The sequence below is a fragment of the Aythya fuligula genome, chromosome 17 (genome assembly GCF_009819795.1).
Source record: "Aythya fuligula isolate bAytFul2 chromosome 17, bAytFul2.pri, whole genome shotgun sequence".
In the NCBI taxonomy this organism is placed as follows: Eukaryota; Metazoa; Chordata; class Aves; order Anseriformes; family Anatidae; genus Aythya; species Aythya fuligula.
Genome location: NC_045575.1, coordinates 69,431 through 81,545, shown reverse-complemented (window position 1 = coordinate 81,545; position 12,115 = coordinate 69,431). Strand labels below are relative to the sequence as shown.

At 41.8% G+C, this 12,115-nt stretch overlaps 1 protein-coding gene across 1 annotated transcript in view; it reads left to right on the top strand.

Moving 5' to 3' along the window:
- ZNRF3 (zinc and ring finger 3) overlaps positions 1-8,019 on the top strand; it is a 93,062-nt gene extending 85,043 nt beyond the window's left edge. Inside the window, 3 exon segments of the mRNA XM_032198898.1 lie at positions 2,459-2,561; positions 3,873-5,618; positions 6,374-8,019. Of these exon segments, the coding sequence (XP_032054789.1) occupies positions 2,459-2,561; positions 3,873-5,618; positions 6,374-6,417 (1,893 nt within the window). The 3' untranslated portion in view covers positions 6,418-8,019.
- Positions 8,020-12,115: the final 4,096 nt, after the last annotated feature.

Here is a 12,115-nt window from a genome sequence, read left to right as displayed (position 1 = left end):
GTTTGACCTCAGTGCCAGGGAAGCTCATGGAGCAGATTATCTTGAGTGTCATCACACGGTACTTGCAGGGCAAGCAGGCAATCAGGCCCAGTCAGCATGGGTTTATGAAAGGCAGGTCCTGCTTGACAAACCTGATCTCCTTCTATGACAAAGTGACGTGCTTGGTGGATGAGGAAAAGGCTGTGGATGGACTTCAGTAAGGCTTTTGACACTGTTTCCCACAGCATTCTCCTCGAGAAACTGGCTGCTCTTGGCTTGGACTGGTGTACGCTTTGTTGGGTTATAAACTGGCTGGATAGCCAGGCCCAAAGAGTTGTGGTGAATGGAGTCAAATCCAATTGGAGGCCCGGTCACTAGCGGCGTTCCCCAGGGCTCAGTACTGGGGCCAGTCCTCTTCAATATCTTTATCGATGATCTGCATGAGGGGATTGAGTGCACCCTCAGTAAGTTGCAGATGACACCAAGTTAGGTGCATGTGTCGATCTGCTCGAGGGTAGGAAGGCTCTGCAGGAGGATCTGGAAAGGCTGGACCGATTGGCTGAGGCCAATGTATGAAGTTCAACAAGGCCAAGTGCTGGGTCCTGCACCTGGGGCGCAACAACCCCAAGCAGAGCTACAGGCTGGGAGATGAGTGGTTGGAAAGCTGCCTCGCAGAGAAGGACCTGGGAGTATTGGTTGATAGTCGGCTGAATGTGAGCCAGCAGTGTGCTCAGGTGGCCAAGAAGGCCAACAGCATCCTGGCTTGTATAAGAGCAGTGGGGCCAGCAGGGCTAGGGAAGCGATTGTCCCCCTGTACTCGGCTCTGGTGAGGCCGCACCTCGAGTACTGTGTTCAGTTTTGGGCCCCTCGCTATAAGAAGGACATCGAGGTGCTCGAGCGAGTCCAGAGAAGGGCGATGAAGTGGTGAGGAGTCTGGAAAACAAGTCTTACAAGGAGCAGTTGAGGGAGCTGGGATTGTTCAGTCTGGAAAAGAGGAGGCTTGGGGACGACCTTATTGCTCTCTATAGGTACCTTAAAGGAGGCTGTAGCGAGGGGGGGGTTGGTCCTATTCTCTCACGTGCCTGGTGACAGGACAAGGGGGGAATTGGCTAAAGTTGCACCAGGGGAGGTTTAGGTTGGATATGAGGAAGAACTTCTTTTAGTGAAAGGGTTGTTAGGCATTGGAATGGGCTGCCCAGGGAAGTGGTGGAGTCATCATCCTGGAGGTCTTTAAAAGATGTTTAGATGTAGAGCTTAGTGATACGGTTTAGTGAAGGACTTATTAGTGTTAGGTCAGAGGTTGGACTCAGTGATCTTGATGAACCTAGATGATTCTGTGAGAGTTGAGGGATCTCATTTTTCAAGTTCATACTTCCATCAAGCTGCTTTTTTTGAGGAAGAACAGGTAAAGAAGTCAGGGTAGCCTCAGCATTTAATTCTCTGGGTATTCTTAACAAATTGTGTGCTATCTAAGGTGATGGTACATGTTGGACATAAGGGATACGTTTGTGTTTTGCTTTTCAAGCTTTGATGGTACCTTGTCTGTAAAGGGTCGAGTACACAGCACTACTGAGAAACCAGAGGAGAAGCAGGGTTCCTGCCAAGGTTTAGGAACTGGTTTTCAGCTCCTAGTTAGCATCTCTGCATTGATGTCAGTGCTTGCCTTCTCTGACATGGTTCTATACAGAGGAAGTAATGAAAGGATGAAATAGAAGGTAGGTGCCTTAGAATAGAAGCAGACAATAAGTTTTAAACTTCCATTTAAAAATGAGTTGGGGACATCTTAGTCTGAAATGATTCATAAAAGATCCATACTCTTTAAAGGTGCAATATTTGAGTGCTTGAAGCTACAATTAATGTCGCTTGTAGAAATTTAATGTTAGCTGATTGGAAATTAGTCATAGTAGCTAGATGATGGCAGACAAGAACTTCAGAAAGGCTCTTCAGAACTGACTGGACAGTAGATTCACACATAAACTTCAATGTAAGTGATGCATATGGGGAAGGGAAGAGCAAAGGGTAGCTTCGCATGTATATGGTGATTGGTTTTGAGGTGAGCATCACCATTCTGGAGCAAGATCTTGAGAATGTTCTCGAGAGCTTTGTGAATGCAATTCAGTACTCTGTGGCAGTCAAAAAGGCAAATCAGTTATAAGGAATGAGAAGGGACAGTCTGGAGAATTGAACAGAAAACAGTTATGTCAGTGTGTAAGTTCAATCACGCACGCGCATTGAATACTGTGCATTTTTGATTCACTCATTTCACAAAAGGTATGTTGGAAATGCAGGTGTTTCAGAAATGGATAGTCAAAGTGATCAAAGATTTGTAATGATTTCTGCTTCAAGACTAGGATTTAGTCTGGGACGACTAGGAATTCCGAATCTGTTCAGTAGCTAGGTTGAAAAAAGTAGGAATAATCTGCAAGGTTTCACTCATTAGGCACCAGTATTTTTCATGTCCCTTTATCTGTTCCTGTAGGAGCTGCGTGTCATTCCCTGCACTCACCGATTTCACAAGAAATGTGTGGATCCTTGGTTACTGCAGCATCATACCTGTCCTCACTGCCGCCATAACATCATAGGTAAGTGTTGCTGCTGAGGTGCAGATTCTCAGCTGTGTCACCTACTATGGACTTTAAAGCTTACAAGATGAAACAGTGCTCATATTAAATCTCCATACAGCCCATAGTTTTTATTGTAATGCAACTCTAGAAATACAGGTAGGACTAAATTCTTTAAAAAATGACTACATACCCTGAAATAACAGGCCGCATTTCTGTCTTTTCCTTGTGGGTACTATGTCCAGCAGAGGGCAGCATGTGACTTATGAACATAACTAGGACAGATAAGTTTAGTAGAATTATTTAATAATAATATGTTTTCTTTTTGGTAAGTCTGAAAAATCTTATGTTAATACAGATTTACGTAATGTAATGTTGTGGTGGTTTTACCTTGCTGGGCAGATAAACTCCACCACAACTGCTCTCTCATTCCCCCTCTTCTGAGGAAGAGGGGCAGAAGAAAGTTTGCTGGAAAGGAGAAAGGAAAAAAAAAAAGAAACTTAAAGGAAAAAGGAAGAGGGGAAAAAGCAAGCGAAGTCTGTGAAGTAGCACAGAGAGGAAAAAAAAAAAAACTGTACTTCCCATCAACAAGCAATGTTTGGCCACACCCCTGGAAGCAGGGCCTCAATATACATACCATTATTTTGTAAAGACAGACATCTTCATAACGAGAGCTCCACCTTCCCCTTTCCTAGCTTTTATTGCTGAGTGTGACATCATATGGTATGAAATATCCCTTTGGCTGGTTTAGGTCAGCTGCCCTAATGATGTCCCATCCCTACTTCTTGCCCACGCCCAGCTTACTGGCTTGGGGTGGGGGTTGGAGGAAGTCTTGATGATATGCCAGCAATTGCTCAGCAATAGACAAAACAGTGGTGTGATATCAATGCTGCTTTAGCTACAAGTACAGAGCATAGCACTATATGGGCCACTGCAGGGAAAGTTAATTACATCCCAGCCAGACCCAGTACAGATGTGTAAGGTGAAAACAAAAGCAATGACTGCCAGCCATGCTCTTAACCTGCAAGATCAGGACTGCTGTTTATGCAAAAAACTTTCCATATACAAGAACAGTATCTGCAATCACTTTACTTTTTTTTCATTATCATGCAAATACAGTTGAGTTTTTCAACAGCTTTCAGACAGATGCTCTTGACTTATTTTGAGAGTTACCGTATTTTTTCTTTTCCGCAAAATATTGGTACTTTTTTTCTTTTTAAACTGTTGTATGCATAATGTAACTAAATTCAGAACAATATCTTTTGTTACATGAAGTCTTTTCCCTTTATTCCCTTGTACTTCTACTTCTCCACTCTTACTTCTCACATTCAGAACAGAAGAAGGGAAACACAGGTCCAGTCTGTCTGGAATCCATCAACTCAGCACGCAGCCGGCAGCAGAGGGTGATTCTACCTGTCCATTACCCAGGCCGAGTGCACAGAGCGAACCAGATAACAGCATATCCCACACGGACAAGCATGGACCCTCATGGAAACCCTATCACGGTACTTACAGTTGAGAGACATGGTGAACAGAGCCTCTACCAAGCCCAGTCTGCAGCCTATATCCGAAGTTATCAACCTATTCATTTGGACCATGCTTTAAACACACATCACTGTAGCCTGGAACATAGGGCTTATTCTCCAGCTCACAACTTCCGAAGACCCAAGTTTGGAGGGCGCAACTTTTCCAAAGCAGCATGCTTTTCCCAATATGAGACCATGTATCAGCACTACTACTTCCAAGGCCTTAGTTACCCTGAGCAAGATGGACAGCCTTCAGCTGGCATTTCCTCGAAGGGTCCTTCCCGTGCCTTTCAGCCTGGTAGCAGCATGCTTTTCCCTCCTGTGGTACATGTAGTGCCCTCATCTCGCTTGGAGAGTGGCAGTACCTCCAGCTTTAGCTGCTATCATGGTCATCGTTCAGTGTGCAGTGGATATTTGGCTGACTGCCCAGGGAGTGACAGCAGCAGCAGCAGTTCTGGTCAGTGCCACTGTTCCTCTAGTGATTCCATGGTTGACTGCACGGAGGTCAGCAACCAAGGTGTTTATGGGAGCTGTTCCACCTTCCGCAGCTCTCTGAGCAGTGACTATGACCCATACATTTACCGCAGTAAGAGCCCTTGCCGAGTGGGTGAGGTTGGTGGTGCAAACAGGGGTGCAATTGTTCTCTTGGAGGGCCCCCATCAGGATGAGCTTCCAACTCATGCTCACAGTCTGGTGGGTGTTGACTGCCGGCCTGTGCCAGCTTCTTCCTCAGGGGACCAACTGTCTAATTGCAGCATGGATATGAACTATAGTAGTAATTCCTCACTAGAGCACAGGGATCTAAATGGCACTACCTCAGAGGGAGGACCTGAGGCTGCTCCTGGTGCTGCATTGGATGTTAAAATGAACTGGAAGAATCCAGAGATAGCAGGGCCACTTATGGAGCAAGCATGTGCATGCTGCCTTGAACTCCAGCACTCTGCCCTGGAGCCTAGAAATGGGACAGCCGATTGTAGTGCACTCTTCCTGAGCTCTCCACTATGGGGGGCATGTGGCCCAGGGATAGAACCACAGTCAGGGAATACTCAAGGCTTGTACAGTATTAACTCAGACCACTTGCATAGGACAGATGGGGTGAAATACGAAGGGTTGCCCTGTTGCTTCTATGAAGAGAAGCAGGTAGCCTGTAGTAGCAACAGTGGCAGTGGAGGTGGTGGCTGCTATACAGAAGACTATGCAGTGAATGTGCAGTACACGCTTCCTGATGACACCTTGCCAAGCTGCTATAAGGGTATATGTGATCTGGGTCAGCGCATTCCCATCATTCCTGAAGACAGAGACTGTGAGCTCATCCTACCTACAGAGTGCCAAGGGACCCATACAGGTAGCTGTAGTTCCTGGGATGGGACACCTGAACTAGATACTTACCTGCACTGCCAAGGTATAGGAGAGGTACAAGATGAGAGGGAGGTGTGCTACGAGGCAACATCTTTCCTTCAGCAGAACTGCTCTCAGGAAGAGGAAGCCAGAATGCTCTTTTCTAGTCCCATTCCGAACTCCCAGAAGCTGACAGTGACCACAAAGACCACAGGTAATCCGTGTGCTTTTTTTGATTATCTTTCTGTTCTAGCATATGATATGCATGATCCCTGCCAGTTTCTCAGGTATATGCAGACATAAAGGTTACTGACATCTTTTGCTGAAGAGAGTGGGTTATGAACTAATTCTTCACCCGAGTGTTACTCTCTGTACTCATTTGGCCAGTGCTAGAGGGATAGATTATAGTTTAACACCTAACTCTTTAAGAGCTTGCATACGCATACTTGTGGGGAAGGGAGGAGAGGGTGAAAAGTGATTGCTAGTATCATGTCCCCATTAGAGCTCTCACAGCAAGGAACACTGTGCCACTCTTGACAGCTTTGGCAGGTTTGAATGGAAACTTGAATGCCAGTTTCAGGGCTCCTATTCCAGTGACTGACTGTCCTTGTGGTGAAAAGATTTTCCTTAGATCCAGTCTGAACATTTTATGTCTCAGCTAAAGCCTGTTACCTCTTCTCCACTGTGCATCACTGTGAAGACTCTGTCTCTCTCTCCATGACATTCACCACATAGGTGTTGCAAAGCTGTTAGGGGGTTCCCCCAACACCTTCTTTTCTGGAGACAGAATGACAACAACTCCACTCCCTCAGCCTCTTGTTATAGGGCAAGTTCTTCAGCCCTCTGAGCATCTTGTCTGTCTGAACTTGATTCAGCCAGTGTCACGTTCTGGGGGCCCCAAAATGGGATGCAATATTCTAGATGCAATTTTCCTTAGTTTTAACTAGCAACTATTTCTTTATCCTTCAGGTGCTGGATCTCATCCCATGGAGAGAAGCCGGATCAATGATTAGACCTGTCCAGATGACAACAGGTGGAGAAGTGGAGCTTATGGAAGACTCCAAATTCTCATGGACTCCAGTTTTTTTAAGCTTTGACAAACACACAAAAGTGGTAATGTGGAGAAGTCCCTCCCCCACTTTCCTCAGTTTCTCTTCCTCTGTGTCCACGTCACCTTGATCTCCTTTCTCCGTCTTGCCTGAAGCCTTCAGGCCTCCATTGGTGTGCAAAGCCCATGTGGGACATGGTATGGAGCATTCTGAGCTCTAGTGCCATTTCTATATTAATGACAAAGTGTTATTTATATTTTCTTTTTAAAAGTGACTATGTCAGCTCTTGCTGAGAGGTAACATGGTCTGTTAAATAAGCCAGGCTATGTGTAGATGCTGTTACCTCCTACTTAAAGGAGTCAGCTTTTGATAAGCTCAGGGCTACACACCTGCCTTAGAAACCAGATAGCACCTTGAAATAAAGTAGTCCAGAGGGATACAGCTGCTGAATGGATGTTCAGATACCAACTAATTTAGTAGCAAATCCTAGTAGCCAACAAGTTATACAAGTGATTTTGAGGGAGGTGAAGGATTGGACTGTTTCCTTCTTCCTCTCCCCAACCCCCCTTTCATGCTGCTCTGATGATTTGGCTAGGAAGGGTTTCCTGCCATTGTGATTAGTTTTAACAGATTGGGGGTAGGGAAACAGGTAGCTCAGAATATTCTCATTCCCACTTCCTGCTAAAACATAGACCTCATTGCATCTTCTGACTGGTGAAGAATGCTGGGGGCCCTTCCCTCAAACAGATGGTAGAAGAAAGTGCTTAGAAAGGGTGAAACCTTTGTAGATGATGAATCTTGCCTTCCATAGGAAGTTTTTTGGGCACTTGTTGCCCCTCTCCAATGCTGGGATATGCAGGAAAACAGAGTTTGCAGAGGGGTTTATAGCTTGCCTGGCTCATTTTGGGAATAGGTCTGATGCCTTGTTTCCTTATAGCCTGCAAGCATGCCTAAGGGAAGCAGTGCTTGTCACCTGTTGTGCACATGGGAAAATGAGAACTTGTTTTAGTCATTGTTTCCTTCTTTGCTGTGGTTGATGTAGCTTCCATAGATTGATTTGTTTTAAAGGTTTCTTGGGCCCAGTTAGTTGTGTTTCATTTTTGTCTTGTGTACAGAGTGTTCTCTGTACTCCATTAGCCTGGGCGCATCCTTTTGTTCTTGTACTAGTGGGGACGTTTGTTATCATGAGATAATGTACGTCATCACTTCTGATAGCAATTGTTTCCTGTGGAAACAGCGGCTTCTGAGTAAGAGGCTACCATAGCATGGTTTAAATTGCCTGTCATGCTGCATGTGCCTGAGGACACAGTGTCTGGTGTATTCTCAGAAGGAATTCTCCTAAAGGGAAACTGCTTAGTTAATGCCCACATTGCCAGTCTTCCAAAAAAGAAATAATTTGATTAAAGTTCAGTACACATGGGAGATATTTAAAAGACATGAAAAAAAGTTCATGTTACATTTTCAAACAAAATGTCCTTGACAGCACTGGGCTAATTGTGAAAACCATAAAAGTTAACTTGTTTTCTTTATAATCCCAAATATTTTAAAAGAAGCAAATAACCAACAAACAACAAATAAGTTTGTTTACTTTTACTTTTTGTACTAAATAAATTAGGAAAAAAACAACTATGTTGAAAGGAGTTCACATTAGATCTCTCTAAAAGAACAACCAAATCCAGATATTCAGAGAATTGATACAAGACAATATCTGGGTATAAAATTGAAATAATAATTAAAATAAACACATTTTCTATGTGTGAAGTTTATAGAAAACTTATTCATTCTCTGAATGACTGTACTAAGTGGTACGTGTTGGGAGAATAAACTCTAAATTTTTTTTTTAAAGTCTTACCTTTCTCCTTCCTCCACTCAAAAGAAAAGCATTTTACAAGTTATGGTGTACTGCCTGGGTTATTTTGCTTGGTGTTTTGTGCGGCATTATCTAAGGCCACCTACAATGCATTGTACTCTGTAACTGCACAGCATGTTGTGGTAAAATGTGGTTATAAAAAAAGGTATTTGAATGTTCTGGCTCATGGTGTTCCTGGATGTACTGGTCTCATTCACATGTTGTGGAAATCTTTGCCAGTACAACAGTCTCTGCAGGCCTTACCATACAGATGTACCCTACACTTGGTTTCCGTGTTTGGTTTTATATTCAACATTTAGTTAATTCCCTGCTACCTGTATGTGTCTATACAATCTATAGGCCAGCTGGCCATGATAGATGTTTTTTATAACAAAATGCCTTTCTACTACTTACATGAAAAGTTGTCATTGTGTTTGGCTCATGAGGCACTATTTAAAATGTTTTAAAAGTTATCTTATAGCACTTAAAATTGTTTTGTATAAAATTTGCTGTAAAGATTTGTAATATGGTTAAAGGGCTCTTTCTCCTTCATTACCATTTTTAAAATGTTTTAAAAGCTAGAAAACATCTTGTATATATTCTGTATATGTATAGCAGCACATTTCATTTATGGAAATATGTTCTCAGAATATTTATTTACTAATATATTTATCTTAAGCCATGTTTTATGTTGAGAGTGTGTGACATTATTGTAATAATCATTGAAAATCACTAACATGAGGCCCTGTAAATACATGATAATTGCACAAAAAGATTTTACAGTACTTGCCGACCAAAAATGATTTAAGAAAAGTTGTAGTTAGCTGCAGTTTTGTAAGAAAGTGTACAAATGTCTGTATTAAAAAAAAAAAAATCAAAAACACACAAAAATACAGTTTTATTGCATACATGTGTGGAAGTTGTCCTTGTTTGTGGCGAAAGGACACAGCTGTGCTTCTCAAAGTACAGTCCTATGTGGACTGTTTTCAACAGCAGGGTTTCTTTGTTTGTTTGTTTTGGGGTCTTGTTTTGTTTTTAATAATAGGTAAACACATATATGCATACATGTACAGATCCTAACAAAAATGATCACAAAAAAATTTGTAAGTGGGACTTTTTGGAAGCAACACGCAATGTTCTGTCTCAGGGCCATTAAATTTCCAGGTAAGTGCCACACTTGAATATCCAGCAGATTTATTTATCTGTATGGTTTTATGCTTAGTATGAGGTTATTACTTGACAATTTGATCTCCTTCCTAGTACTGTCCCCAGGTAGTCTCACCCATTATCAGTGTTGCATGAGGCTGCCTGTCACTTTAAGGTCTCTGCTCAGACGTGGTTGATCTTGCTGTTGAGGAGGGGAAAGCTATACATTTTCATTGCAGGAAAACAAAGACTACACAGGAAGGAAGGGGAAGAAAGTATAGGACACAGAAGGAAAGGAGAATGTTTGGGAAGTTAGCACACCAGAGTATGCTGTGGAAAAGATGGGGTTAAGAGCTCTGACATGGGAAGGAAACAATAGGAAACACAATGAAGTTCAGACTGCAAGGTGGTAGTTTTTAACTAAAAAGGTATCACTTTGGACTCTGTATTGTATGGAGGCTCTTTGAGGGGGTCATAAAAGCCACTGAAGCCTTGAATCACAATAGAGTGTCACACACCTTCTGGAAGGCTTCCTCATTTATGTTTGGAGCCTGCATGTTCCTTATAGCAAAGGAACTTACTTCTGGTTTAATTTCAGGTAAAAATAATCCTTTGTCCTGAACTAGAACTATTTTAGGACCTGAGCCAGCATGATACAGATGGATGCAAGTAGATAAATGATGTTGAATAGTCAAGCTAGATTCAAGCCCATACCCTGGATCATGAAATCACAGGCTTCTCTGAAATTGAAATCAGTTATTTTGTCGGCAGAGGGCATAATTTGACCAAAGACATTAGAAGAGAGTGGCTTTCAGGTATGTAACAGGTAGAGGACAGCAATCTCCATGTGCGTACATATATATGTGATGTATGTATATATGCTACTGTTGAAATCATTTGCCTCTATGTTATTTATTTCCGATACTGCAATACACGCACACAAAAATCCCTTCCAATCTCCTTCTTCAGTTTCTTCCATCTCACAAATATGTTCTACCTGGTAATTCCCTGGACTGTTCCCCACCTTTCATCTAAGTCTGTTCAAGTGCACTGTAATTCATTCACCTCAGAATTCACCCAAGAAGAGAGCATTCTCTCCAACCATCTGTATTATATGGGAAAACACCATGTCTGATGTGCTTGGGAATCCTTCTATCATGAGGATCAATTAGCATCCTTATTTGAGTACTATGAGAAAGCGTGGTCTGTGTGAGATGATGGGCAGAGATAATGGAACAGCAACAGGCAAGAGGGAACTAAGCAGCACTGGCAAGTCATGTTCACTTCTCAAAGTAAATGCCTCTTTTTGCTTAACTTGAATGTGGCACTTTTTTTTTTTTTTTTTTTTTTTGGGGGGGGGGGGTGGGGTAGTCTGTCTCTTCTTGGTTGTGACTTTTTCTTAATGACTAAATAGTTGCTATAAAAATATATTTGTAAGGGGAAGTTATTTTCATTGCTGAGGTTTTAAGTATTTAAGGAATAACTTTGTGGCAAAATTAGAGTCTATGGGCACCATAAACCAACGTGGACCCTCCATGTAGGAAAATAAGAGAAGGCGCAGAATATTCTTAATGAGATTGTGTATTACAGAAATACTTGGTGTTTCTGTAATATTATCTCATGTTTGCTTTAGCAATATGGGGTACATCTGTCATCCTAAGACAGGTGGTTATATTTTGCACAGTAGTGCATTCAGAACACGGTGCTCAGCATTTATTGGTGTTCTCTATGCCTACAAGCTCTTTATGATCCTTGTGTTAAGAGTATCTTTTAAATATGTCTGTGTTCATACAACTGGAGCCAGCTTGCCCTAAGTCTTTGTTCAGGGAGACAACAGTATACCTGAAATCAGATATCTTTTGTGGACCTTATCTAGATATAGAGGTTCTGTGCTTCCACAACTTACTTAGTAAAAAAACGTTTCTTTCAGAATAAAGAATGCATTTTCCTCTTGGGGAATGAAACTGCTGTTAAAAAAAAAAAAAAAAAAAAAAAAAAGGCAACAGTTCCCAGAATAAACATATTTAGGAGGCATCTCAACCCTAATGCCAAGAAAGGAGAGCAGAACAATACCCTCTATATAAGAAGAGGCCAATGCCTGTATGACAGTACTGTTTTGAAACAAAAGTAAGAGTTTGAGTCCTGACATTAAAAGGTGAAGCTAGAGATGATTTTGGTACCTGACACTGGTATTTAGACATTTACATAAATGAAGCTGAAGCTTCCTGTGAGCAAATGTAGCATTATTTTGGTCAGAAGGACAAATTACTGAAAGAATAAAGTAATTTTGCAAGAAAATGAAAGCAGCATTACCTTTAGCTAGCAACATGATGATGTTACAATTTGTAGAGAAAACCCTGAAATAATTATTATAATAAATTCTAACAGTTTGAAAACATATCATCTGAAAATGTCAATATGCTGTTACATCAGAAATAGCTTTTCAAAGCAATAAAATATTTTCCATATGTAATCATCCTCTTCATTTTCAGCTCAAATAGTCTTACAAATCCCCACAGCAAACAAGCCACTGGTAAACTACAGTACTTCTGCCTCTGCTACGCAACTCTCTTCTACACTATAGTAATGCTAATAACTCATGCAGAAATTCACTGTATTTAATTTTTTATAATTGTTAATTACAGCCATTTGCTGAACACAAGATGA